This window comes from Ranitomeya imitator, chromosome 2 (assembly GCF_032444005.1).
Source record: "Ranitomeya imitator isolate aRanImi1 chromosome 2, aRanImi1.pri, whole genome shotgun sequence".
NCBI classification, from domain to species: domain Eukaryota; kingdom Metazoa; phylum Chordata; class Amphibia; order Anura; family Dendrobatidae; genus Ranitomeya; species Ranitomeya imitator.
In genome coordinates this window covers 351,871,327-351,885,009 of record NC_091283.1, presented here as the reverse complement: position 1 = coordinate 351,885,009, position 13,683 = coordinate 351,871,327, and the positions used below count along the sequence as shown (strand labels likewise).

The 13,683-nt window shown below is 48.2% G+C and overlaps 1 protein-coding gene across 1 annotated transcript; it reads right to left on the bottom strand.

Annotated features, from left to right (window-relative positions):
- Positions 1-5,066: 5,066 nt before the first annotated feature.
- Positions 5,067-7,328, bottom strand: LOC138666550 (C3a anaphylatoxin chemotactic receptor-like). The gene is made up of 2 exons (XM_069754757.1): positions 7,315-7,328; positions 5,067-6,093 (listed from the first exon to the last, which is right to left on the bottom strand). The coding sequence occupies exons 1-2, from the start codon at positions 7,326-7,328 to the stop codon at positions 5,067-5,069; spliced, it is 1,041 nt and encodes a 346-aa protein (XP_069610858.1).
- Positions 7,329-13,683: the final 6,355 nt, after the last annotated feature.

Below are 13,683 nucleotides of genomic sequence, written 5' to 3'. Positions count from 1 at the left end.
CCATGTAGTACATTGCACAGCCACGTAGTATTTAACACAGCCCACGTAGTATATAGCACAGCCCATGTAGTATATAGCACAGCCACATAGTATATAGCACAGCCCACATAGTATATAGCACAGCCCACATAGTATATAACACAGCCCAAGTAGTATATAGCACAGTCCAAGTAGTATATAGCACAGACCACGTAGTATATAACACAGCCCACATAGTATATAACACAGCCCACGTAGTATATAGCACAGCCCACGCAGTATATAGCAGAGCCCACGCAGTACATAACACAGCCCACGTAGTATATAACACAGCCCACATAGTATATAACACAGCCCACGTAGTATATAACACAGCCCACGTAGTATATAACACAGCCCACGTAGTATATAGCACAGCCCATGTAGTATATAGCACAGGCCACGCAGTATATAACACAGCCCACGTAGTATATAACACAGCCACATTGTATATTGCAGTGTGGGCACTGTATCCCTGTTAAAAAAAGATTTAAAATAAAAAATAGTTATATACTCACCTTCTGGCGGCTGTTGTGAATTCTGCTTTTGGGCTCCCTCCGGTGGTTGTAGGTGGTAATGCAGTTGTCCCTGGGCTGCAGTCCTGGTCAGGTGTATGTGCTGATTGCAATTCTGACTGGGGTATTTAGGTTTGCAGGATTCATTAGTCCTTGCCAGTTGTCAATGGTTATTGGGAGGTGTTGGACCTCTGTCTGGTTTCTCCTGCTTAGCTACCAATTCAGCAAAGATAAGTGTCTGTTTTTTTTCTATGGCACACATGCTGTGTGCTGGATTTTTGATTGTATTTCTGCTCTGTGTGTAAGATTCTCTGTAGTTGCAGATATACGTTCCACATCTTTAGTTAGATGGAGGAATTTTGTGTATAATCTGCTGTGGATATTTTTGGAAGGGTTTTAATACTGACCGCACAGTATTCTGTCCTATCCTTTCCTATTTTAGCTAGAGTGGCCTCTTTTGCTAAATCCTGTTTTCTGCCTATGTGTGTCTTTCCTCTCCTACTCACAGTCAATATTTGTGGGGGGCTGCCTATCCTTTGGGGTTCTGCTCTGAGGCAAGGTATTATTCCTATTTACATCTATAGGGGTATTTAGTCTTCCAGCTGTGACGAGGTGTCTAGGGTTTGTTAGGCACACCCCACGGCTGATTCTAGTTGCGATTCTAGTTATTCATGCGGCTCCAAGGTCACCGGATCATAACAGGCAGCCCCCGGATCCAGCCCAGGCCTTTAGCGATGCTCCCTCCAGGTCCGTTCCCAGTGATGCTTTGCGACAATAACCCGTGATGATGTAATGGTCATGCGAGACCGCTACGTCATCTGGGGTCATTACCGCAAAGCATTACTGGGATCGGAGCATCGCAAGGAGCGGGAAAAGCTGCCGGGGATGCCGGAAGGTGAGAATATCACATTTTTTTAAAAATTATTTCTAACATTATATGTTTTTACTATTCATGCTGCATAAGCAGCATCAATAGTAAAAAGTTGGTCACACTTGTCAAAAGCAGTGATGGACCCGGAAATGCTGCAGGCAGCGTTTCCGAGTCTGTCACAGAATGACGGCACATCGCTAGCGCATGCCCAGCATGGCATATGTTGGCGATGTGCCCGGTAACAGGGTTAATGGCAGCTTTAATGGACTGGGTTACACCGCGTAATGCCGCGGTGTAATGCAGTCCGCTTAACGGACTGCTAAAATGCTATGTGGACTCTGACTGGAGGGGAGTATGGAGGGGGCACTGACTGGAGGGGAGTAGGGAGGGGTCAGTTTGCGGCCGGACAGCGCCTGTTGCTGATTGGTCGCACCCAGCGAGCCGCGACCAATCAGCGACGCAGGATTTCTGTGACAAACAGACGGAAGTGGACCTTAGACGATTATATATAGAGAGATATTTACACATTGCAGATATACACAATCATACTATATACAGTATATACAGGTCCTTCTCAAAAAATTAGCATATAGTGTTAAATTTCATTATTTACCATAATGTAATGATTACAATTAAACTTTCATATATTATAGATTCATTATCCACCAACTGAAATTTGTCAGGTCTTTTATTGTTTTAATACTGATGATTTTGGCATACAACTCCTGATAACCCAAAAAACCTGTCTCAATAAATTAGCATATCAAGAAAAGGTTCTCTAAACGACCTATTACCCTAATCTTCTGAATCAACTAATTAACTCTAAACACATGCAAAAGATACCTGAGGCTTATATAAACTCCCTGCCGGGTTCATTACTCAAAACCCCCATCATGGGTAAGACTAGCGACCTGACAGATGTCAAGAAGGCCATCATTGACACCCTCAAGCAAGAGGGTTAGACCCAAAAAGAAATTTCTCAACAAATAGGCTGTTCCCAGAGTGCTGTATCAAGGCACCTCAATGGTAAGTCTGTTGGAAGGAAACAATGTGGCAGAAAACGCTGTACAACGAGAAGAGGAGACCGGACCCTGAGGAAGATTGTGGAGAAGGACCGATTCCAGACCTTGGGGAACCTGAGGAAGCAGTGGACTGAGTCTGGTGTGGAAACATCCAGAGCCACCGTGCACAGGCGTGTGCAGGAAATGGGCTACAGGTGCCGCATTCCCCAGGTAAAGCCACTTTTGAACCATAAACAGCGGCAGAAGCGCCTGACCTGGGCTACAGAGAAGCAGCACTGGACTGTTGCTAAGTGGTCCCAAGTACTTTTTTCTGATGAAAGCAAATTTTGCATGTCATTCGGAAATCAAGGTGCCAGAGTCTGGAGGAAGACTGGGGAGAAGGAAATGCCAAAATGCCTGAAGTCCAGTGTCAAGTACCCACAGTCAGTGATGGTGTGGGGTGCCATGTCAGCTGCTGGTGTTGGTCCACTGTGTTTCATCAAGGACAGGGTCAATGCTTTATGGTGATGAAGATTTCATTTTTTCAGCACGACCTGGCACCTGCTCACAGTGCCAAAACCACTGGTAAATGGTTTACTGACGATGGTATTACTGTGCTCAATTGGCCTGCCAACTCTCCTGACCTGAACCCCATAGAGAATATGTGGGATATTGTGAAGAGAAAGTTGAGAGATGCAAGACCCAACACTCTGGTTGAGCTTAAGGCCGCTATTGAAGCATCCTGGGCCTCCATAACATCTCAGCAGTGTCACAGGCTGATTGCCTCCATGCCACGCCGCATTGAAGCAGTCATTTCTGCCAAAGGATTCCCGACCAAGTATTGAGTGCATAACTGAACATTATTATTTGATGGTTTTTTTGTTTGTTATTAAAAAACACTTTTATTTGATTGGATGGGTGAAATATGCTAATTTATTGAGACAGGTTTTTTGGGTTATCAGGAGTTGTATGCCAAAATCATCAGTATTAAAACAATAAAAGACCTGACAAATTTCAGTTGGTGGATAATGAATCTATAATATATGAAAGTTTAATTGTAATCATTACATTATGGTAAATAATGAAATTTAACACTATATGCTAATTTTTTGAGAAGGACCTGTATATACACACATACTATATACACATATACAGGCACACACACTGTATGCTGTACATGTACACACAGATACACATATATACGTATACTTACCAGGTCCTGCTGGTTCACTTAAGCAGACAGTGGTTTAGGAGCAGCCATGATGAGTAGGAGGGGATACAGACACAGGCAGGGCTGCAGACATCTTCCTGACCGTCGCGCCATCTAAACGGTGCTGTGCGATGGCCCCTCCCCCTCACTCTCACATTCTAACCCAACACTGCAGGCTATTAAAGTGAAATGAATATTCACTGCTCTCCACGCCCATGAGTTCATTTCTCTTTAGCAGTGGGCACAAGCCTTAGCCAGCAGCCGGCACCTGCCTCATGTCACCCGCTGCTCCTCCGCTGTTGCTTGCTGGTGCTGGGCAGGCCCTCCGTGATGTGCCGCTATTAGTGACACACCACTGGCTGGGGCCCCTGAGGCAGCGGGGGCCCTAGGTAACTGCTAACTATGTTTTCCAGCAGATACAGTATCAGTGCCTGAGCCCACTGGAGAATCTTCCGGTGGGCCAGTCTGACCTGGTGTACATGTTTGATATCTGCATGCTCATATTGACCTGGAGAATCATCATGGCAGGTCAGTTTTAGCATTTGTGGAACATGGTAAAAAAATAAATAAAAAGCAAATGTGGAATTACACTTTTTTGCAATTTCATCACAGTTTGATTTTTCCCCATTTTTCAGTACATTATATGGCAAAACCAATGGCGTGAATCAAAAGTGCAACTCATCCCGCAAAAAACAAGCCCTCACACAGACGGAAAATAGCAAAGTTATGGGAGCAAAAAACAGAAACACCCAAGGTGGTGAAGGGGTTAATTGATGTTATCTGCAGCAACTACTGGGTCACTTTATTATTATGGTGGAATTACAATTTGTTTTTCCCCATTTCACTTTACTTGGGATTATTTTTTCACCCATTTTTCTGCAAATTATGTGGTAACATGAAGGGAGACTTTCATTATTACATTTCATCCTGCAACAATCAGTCCTTCATGGGAAAATAATGTTTTATGATTTTTGGAAAGGAAAAAGGAAGGAAATTGGAAAAATGTCCCAGTCTCCAAGGGGTTAAGAGGTGTGACATAGAGGAGATCCCAGGAATACCTATTAGGGTATGTGTCCACCTTCAGGATGGCCGGCGGTTTAGTCGGAGCGGCAAACCCGCTCCGCACTAAGCTCCGCCCCCTTGTGTGACGCGATGATGCCGGATGTGTTCATAGCACACATCCGGCATCATCGCACCCCACACATAGGGCCCTGTGTTATACCTTGTGGCTGCGCAGCGTCGCCATAAGGTATACAGACATGCTGCGATCTGAAAAGACGCGCCGCATGTCCGGAGTCGCAGGGCCGCCGGGTGCGTTTTACCACGCATAGTGGAGACGGGATTTATTAAATCCCCTCCACTATGCTGTAACATCTGGACGCTGCGTGTTTGACGCTGCGTCTCTATGCAGCGTCAAACACGCAGCGTTTCCTGCACATGGAAACATACCCTTAAACAGCAGCAGGGCGAGTGTCTCCTGTGTCTCCTCGCTCTCTGCTCAGGTCATTAGGATGGTCACCGAAGGCTCTTTCCAGCCTGGAGGGGATGGAGCTGAGGAAACCGTGTTGGAAATCCGGTGTCAAAAACACATAAATGATCGGATTCAGGCAACTGTTCAGACAAGCCAGGCTGGTAATGATAGCGTATACTATATGGTATGTTATATATTCCCAATAATAAGATGTTATGTTATCTCCATAATAGGATGCTTTGTAATATCTATAATACCAGTCTATTAGTGGCCAGATGTAATATGGAAACCAGCAGATGAAGAAACACGATATAACAGCGGTGATGATCCTGGAGGATCTCTGAGATCTCTGAGATCTCTTACTTTTTCTAAGTTTGTAGAAAATGGTGACATAAGAGGTGACAATGATGAGAAACGGGATCACACACATTATAATGAATCTGATCAGGTGAATGGTCTCATGTAACTCTGGGTTATAAGGAGATGTGTAATGATAATATATACACCATTCACCTAGAGAACTTACATGGTATTCATACACGTAATACAGTGCACCGGCCACAGTGACGCTCAGCCCCCAGATGATTGCTGCATTGATTCTCACCAGGTTATGAGATCTATGGACTTTGGCCCAGAATGGCCACATGACGGACACCCAGCGGTCAATACTCATGGCCGTCAGGAGGAGAACACTGGCGCTCATGTTCACATTAAACAGAAACATGTTCACTATACAAAGTGCAGAATCAGAGGAGAATGAGAAAACAGCAGCCCAGTCAGCAATTCTCAGAGGGAGAGATGAGCAGCACAGGAAGTCCGCGATGGCCAGGTGGAGGAACCACACGGCACTGATTGTGTTCTTCATCCTGAATCCGGCAATCCAGATGACTAATCCATTACCGATAATCCCGAGAGCAAAAACAATGCTGTATAATGGAATGGACGTCTTCTGTAGAATCTTATTATAATAATAATAATAATCTATCTCGTCGTATCCGCCAGGTGACCTGAGGAGACAAAACAGGGCAGACATTAGGGGAATGAGGAGTTTATAATTTCATCAGTTTCTCCCTTGTACCTGGAGGACGGGGCTGACATCACAGTGGGGTCACACTGTAAGGAGGTGAAACACAAGAAGAGTCTGGAGGAGGTTACCTTCTCAGCTCTGTGCCTGGAACCATTGAGCTGTGCTGCAGGTTCCCCAGGGGGCAGACTTAGAGACTGGGACAGGAAGGAAGCTGGGCAGAGAGCGGGAAAGGCACGCGCTCAAGAGACAGAGCAGTGTGATCAGCGGTCAAAGCAGGGTGCAGCTGCGCTCCGGGAAAGAGAGAGAGCTCCCGGTCTGAGGACAAATACAGGGAGATTGCCCAGAAAGACTGCAGCTTGTGAGTACATGAAAGTGGACTCTGCTGTGACTGGAGAGGGGTGCTTTGAGACCCATGTAGAGACATTGGCTCATGCAGAGATTTCAACCCCCTGGTCCCCGCGGTATCAGTACAGAGACTGTGATTCTTGGTGAGAGACTTAACAGTGCAGAGCCCCTGATTTCTCGCTGTGCTGTAAAAGCTAAAGACTCAGAGCCTGTGTATATCACATTAACTCCCGAAACCCCAGGCAACGGGCTCCTAGAGACTACTCAGCCCACGGACTACAGAGGGACGACAAGTGCCGCTGTTTCTCAGCGCCTACATTGGAGAAGAGGACCCTTCAGGCAAGTCCTCATCAGACTGTTAAGTGTTCTTTTCTCAAGAAAACCCTGCTTAATTCTGTTACGTTGTTTGACTCCCATATTTTTGCACTGTTTTGTTGCTAGTTATTTTCCATTGCTTCCTCCCTGCGAGGAGAACCTGATTCCTGTAATTAAACCCCTCCAACTGTTGGTCTGTCTGTTCCGTGGTGACATACTCAGTACCTGCATACTATTACATTTGGTGTAGTCGGCAGGATGTCACACGGTAGCGCGGACAGGGCAGACCAAGCAGCTGGGGAAGTTCCCTGGTCTAGCATTTCCCTGGGAGCCATGTTGAATAATTTGCCAAGGTTCACTGGGAACAATGTAATGCTGTGGAGTTGGACGGAGCGTATCCGGGGAATGATGTGGATGCATCCCATGACACCAGCCCTGGAGGCAGAAATTGCATTGATGGCCCTGGAGGGGGAGGCGTGGGATTCTGTCATGCATAGGTCCCCCTGGGAGAGAGATATCCTGGACAAAGTGCTGCACATACTTGAGGAGACGCATGGGGACCCCACTGAGGTAGGGGAACTTCGCATGCGACTGTTTCACCGGGTACTACGGGAGGGGGAGACCGTGACCCAATTCATGAACGCCCTACAAAAGCTTCACACTGCTATCAGACGAAAGGACAGTGTAGGGGTTGGGTCAGTTGATGTGGTGCTCGGAGATCAGCTGGTGATGGGACTGCGTGATGCAATGATGAAACAGGCACTGCGAGAGCGCATGCAAGAAAAGCCAGACATGACTTTCTCTGAGGTTGGCAGTGAGGCGCGTGTGCGAGAACAAGAACAGAGAGTGACGGGGCTGGTGGGAAGGGTGCAGAGCGGTGAGGTAACCACCACCGTAGGCAATATCCCCCAGTGGGTGGAGGACCTGAGAATGGAGATTAGACAGGTCCGTGAAGAAATGGCGGCCTCCAGAAGAACTCTGGCAGAAGGGCCCGGCCCTCTGGTGCGAGACAGAGAAGCTGCCCCCTGAATGGAGGGTGAAAATACCAGGAGGAGAAGCCCTCTTACATGCTACACTTGTGGTGAATCCGGCCACATTGCTCGATGGTGTCCCCGGCAGAGCCAACCATCCCCGTGCCCTCCTTTAAACTAGGTGGCTCTGAGCTTGAGGGGCACCACTCAGAGCGTGAAGAACAGAGGAGAAGTAGTAAAAGTTCCAACAGCCTTGTTTCCACGTGCCCTCTGGTCTGGGCAGAAATCAATGGAAGAGCAGTGCGGTGCTTGATAGACACCGGCTCACAAGTGACCACCATGCCTGAGAGATATTTCCGCCTTCACTTCGCAGAGGCACTACGGCCCGAATGGTGCCCTGTAATAAAACTTATGGCGGCCAATCACTTGCCCATCCCGGTCGCAGGGGTGGTATGGATGAAATAGAGGTCTGCGGAAAAGATCTCGGGAAAAGTGGAGTGGTACTGGTGGATGGAGAGGTAGCTAAAGACCATACCGTGACCCTGGGTATGAATGTGTTAAAAGACCTCGGAAGCCTGGTTTTCAACAAGTCCCCGGAACAGTTCCTGCAACAATGGAGTGACCAAACCCCCCAGAGTATGGTCTTTCAACAACTGATACGGACCGCCCAGGTCCGGGAAGCATACAGCGACGGAAAGGAACTCTGCAAAGTCGTCGCCCCCGCCTCAGTCAATCGAGTATTGCCCCCTGGGCAGACGGTGCTTCCCCTGCTTATACGAGCTGGCATCCCACTGGAAGGGGTCGAAGTCCAAATTGAGCCCAGCAGAGCTGACCAGCTGCCTTCAGGAATATTGGTCGCACGGTCCCTGGCTACCATGCGGGATGGAACTGTCCTTGTGCGCTGCATAAATTTGGGGGAGACAGATACAACTTTGCCCCCTAGAAGCAAAGTCGCTCAAGTTCTGGGCCTCCCAGATGAGTTGGTCCCAACTGAGGCGGTACAGCTGACAGCAAGGCCAGAAGATCCGTGGCTGGTGACCATCAGAGCGGAGGCAGCTCCGGACCCCAGATTACTGCAAGAAGGGCGCCAGATACTGGAACGCATGAGGGTGGAGCTCTCAGAACTTACTCCGCAGCAGGTACCTCAGGTGGAAGCCGTATTGGGGAAATTTTAGGATGCGTTTGCCAAAGATGAAGATGACTTTGGAAGTACCACGGCCATCACCCACGAGATACCCACCGGGGATGCGGCATCAATCTGAGAACGGTACCGCCAAATACCCCCACAGATGTACCAGGAGGTGAAGGGAATGCTGTCACACATGCTGAAGAAGGGAGTTATACGCGAGAGTTAGAGCCCGTGGGCTGCCCCTATAGCCTTGGTGAGAAAGAAAGACGGGTCTTTGTGGTTCTGTGTGGACTATCGCAGGCTCAACGATTGCACAGTGCGGGACTCATACCCACTGCCCAGGATAGAGGAGTCCCTGACAGCACTAGGGAATGCCAGATATTTATCCACGTTAGACTTGGCCAGCGGCTACTGGCAGGTGCCCATGTCTGAGCAATACTGAGCCAAGACGGCTTTGATCCTTCCGATGGGACTGTATGAGTTCGATCGGATGCCCTTCGGCCTAGCAAACGCCCAGGAACATTTCAGTGACTCATGGAGAGATGTCTGGGAGACCTGAACTTTGAAGCCACTTTGATCTACTTTGATGATATCATCGTCTTTGCCCCCACCTTTGAGGAGCATCTGCAGAGACTAGAGCAAGTTCTGAGTCGGCTACAGAAGTATGGCTTGAAAGTGAAACCCCAGAAATGTCACCTCTTCCGTACCGACATTGAATACTTGGAACACGTTGTCTCTGCTGAGGGGGTGAAACCTTCCCAGGAGAAGATCGCTGCGGCATGAGAGTGGCCAACTCCAAAAACTGTAAAAGATGTGCGTGCTGTCACGGTCAGCTGCAGCCGCAGATGTGGCCCAGCTCATAGACGCCCCCAAGCCGACCAACCTCAGAAGGCGTGGGGCGTGCGTCCCCCGGGGACGAAATACGGACCCTTTAAACCGCAGAGGGGGACCCGGGCCTACCCAAACTAGAGGAGGGCAGCGACCGGGGTTCTGTGGCAGCTGAGCATGTGGACAAGGAAAGAGACACGTAGGACATGATTACACCGATACTTCAGGTATAGAGAAAGTAAAGTTTACTAAAGTAAAGTCACACAGTACATAAACAAAACATGACGATGTCAGACTCCCGATTCCACACCTCAGAAGGGTACCACCCAGTGGACCCCAAGGCACCAACGGATCACCGAGGCACAGATACGCGGGACATCAGGACATCAGAGTACATGAGGACATCAGGGTACAGGCAAGACATCAGGATATAAACAGGACATCAGGACATCTGGACTCAGGAAAGACCTCAGGACATCAGGACACAGGCAGGGCACAGGGACACAGGAATACCGGATAGACATGTGGGACACTGACGTGGCAGCCCAGGTCGTCGGCTGGGACACTGGCATGGCAGCCCAGGAAATCAGGTACATCAGGATATGAGACACAGGGAGGACATCAGGGAACAGACAGGATATCAGGACATCAGGGTCCATGAGGTCATCCAGACACAGGCAGGACATCAGGGTACAGACAGGACATCAGGACATCTGGACCCAGGGTCACCGGCAGACATCAGACAGGAGTCGTTCGGTTCCGGACATCCGACACGACCTACAGGCACCACCAAAGACATCAGACTCCAAGCTCCAGACAGCGGTCAACAGGTTCCAGACTGTGGTCATCAGGCTCCGGGCATAGGACCTAGGAAGGAACTCAAGCGTGATGGTGCAGACACCGCCGTACTGGACATGAGCCAGATGGGGTTAACACCGCATGGTAGTCAGAGCACAGAGTAGTAGATGCTCAGCAGAAACACTGGTTTCAAGAGACTCAAAGTCACTGGGAGTGAGGCTCCAGATGCAGAGGGATTCCAGGAATATAATCACAGCAGACACAGTTCAGACAGGTTCAGGTACAGGATCAAGGATTCAGGCCTGGATTTACTGCCTCCAGGACAGGCGCCAAAATAGGACAAAACAGGAATCAAGGCAAGGACTTTGGTACCAAAACATAGACAGGAGAGGTGCAGAAACACAAACACACATTGCAAAAGTTCAGGAGCTTTGTGAGTGTAGCTCAGGCCCCGCCCATAAGAGCTGCCCCTCAGCAATTGGCTGGGGACAGCATTTGGAGTACACACCCTCACCCTGATAAAAGCAGGGAAGGTGTGGCCGCGCACGCTGTTGTGAATTCTGCTTTTGGGCTCCCTCCGGTGGTTGTAGGTGGTAATGCAGGTGTCCCTGGGCTGCAGTCCTGGACAGGTGTATCTGCTGATTGCAATTGTGACTGGGGTATTTAGGTTTGCAGGACTCATTAGTCCTTGCCAGTTGTCAATGTTTCTTGGGAGGTGTTGGACCTCTGTCTGGTTTCTCCGGCTTAGCTGCCAATTCAGCAAAGATAAGTGTCTGTTTCTTTTTCTATGGCACACATGCTGTGTGCTTGTTTTTTTGTATTCCTGCTCTGAGTGTAGGATTCTCTGGAGTTGCAGATATACGTTCCACGTCTTTAGTTAGATGAAGGAATTTTTGTATAATCTGCTGTGGATATTTTTGGAAGGGTTTTAATACTGACCGCACAGTACTCTGTCCTATCCTTTCCTATTTTAGCTAGAGTGGCCTCTTGTGCTAAATCCTGTTTTCTGCCTGTGTGTGTCTTTCCTCTCCTACTCACAGCCAATATTTGTGGGGGGCTGCCTATCCTTTGGGGTTCTGCTCTGAGGCAAGGTAGAATTCCTATTTCCATCTTTAGGGGTATTTAGTCCTCCGGATGTGACGAGGTGTCTAGGGTTCGTTAGGTACACCCCACGGCTACTTCTAGTTGCGGTGTTAAGATCAGGATTTGCGGTCAGTACAGTTACCACCTACTCCAGTGAAAGTTTTCATGCTGCTCCAAGGTCACCGGATCATAACAGTACAACTGGCCCATAATGAGTTAAATGCATCTCAGAAGAAGGGAAGAAAGGTGTTGAGCCATTTTTTTTCTTCAGTCTGCTTTGTCTTCTCTTTCCTCTTTTTCTCTGGGTGGCTAAGGAGTCTTGTGCTAGCATGGATGTTCAGGAATTAGCTTCTCATGTAGACCAGCTTGCTGCTAGGGTACAGGGTATTTCTGATTATATTGTTCAGACTCCTGTTTTAGAACCGAAGATTCCTACTCCTGATTTGTTTTTTGGTGACAGGTCCAAATTTTTGAGTTTTAAAAACAACTGTAAACTGTTTTTTGCTTTGAGACCTCGATCCTCCGGTGATTCCATTCAGCAGGTTAAAATCGTCATCTCCCTGCTGCGTGGCGATCCGCAGGATTGGGCGTTTTCCCTGGAATCTGGGAATCCGGCTTTGCTTAATGTAGACTCCTTTTCTCAGGCTTTAGGATTATTATATGATGAACCTAATTCTGTGGATCAAGCTGAGAAGACCTTGTTGGCCCTGTCTCAGGGTCAAGAGGCGGCAGAATTGTATTGTCAGAAATTCAGAAAATGGTCTGTGTTGACTAAATGGAATAATGATGCTTTGGCGGCAATTTTCAGAAAGGGTCTTTCTGAATCCGTTAAAGATGTCAGGGTGGGGTTTCCCACGCCTTCCGGTCTGAGTGATTCTATGTCTCTGGCCATTCAGATTGACCGGCGCTTGCGGGAGTGCAGAACTGTGCGCGCTGTGGCGTTGTCCTCAGAGCAGATTCCTGAGCCAATGCAGTGTGATAGGATTCTGTCTAGAACGGAACAACAAGGATTCAGACGTCAGAATAGGTTGTGTTACTATTGTGGCGATGCTTCTCATGTCAATTCAGTCTGCCCTAAGCGGACAAAGAGGATCGATAGTTCATTTACCATCAGTACTGTTGTGATCCGGTGACTTTGGAGCTGCATGAAAACTTTCACTGGAGATGGTGGCCACTGTACTGACCGCAATCCTGAACTTAACACCGCAACAGAGTTCAGTGCGGTCAGTAAAAAACCCTTCAAAAACATCCACAGCAGAAATACAAAAACTTCCTACATCTAACTAATAGATGTAGGAGCGTAAATCTGCAACTCCAGTGAATCCTACAATCAGAGCAGGAATAAAACTGAAACAAGCACACAGCAGTGTGCCACAGATACAAAGAACCAAACACTTATCTTTGCTGAATTTGGCAGCAGGCAGGAGAAGCCAGAAAGTGATCCATCACTTCACAAGAAACATTGACAACTGGAAAGGGCTAAAGGATCCAGCACATCTAAATATCTCAGTCCGAATTGTAATCATCAGATACACCTGGCCAGGACTGTGACTCAGAGACAACTGCATTCCCACCTACAACCACCGGAGGGAACCCAAGAGCAGAATTCACAACAGTACCCCCCCCCCCCTTGAGGAGAGGTCACCGAACCCTCACCAGGGCCCCCAGGGCGATCAGGATGAGCCAGATGAAAGGCACGGACCAAATCAGCAGCATGGACATCTGAGGCAAAAACCCAAGAATTATCCTCCTGGCCATAGCCCTTCCATTTGACCAGGTACTGAAGCTTCCGCCTCGAAAAATGGGAATCCAAAATCTTCTCAACAACATATTCCAACTCCCCATCAACCAACACAGGGGCCGGAGGATCAATAGAGGGAACAACGGGCTCCACATATTTCCGCAGCAAAGATCTATGGAAGACATTATGGATAGCAAAAGAGGCCAGAAGCGCCAGTCGAAAAGACACCGGATTAATAATCTCCGAAATCCTGTAAGGACCAATAAACCGAGGCTTAAACTTAGGAGAAGAAACCTTCATAGGAACATGACGGGAGGACAACCAAACCAGCTCCCCAACCCGAAGCCGGGAACCAACACA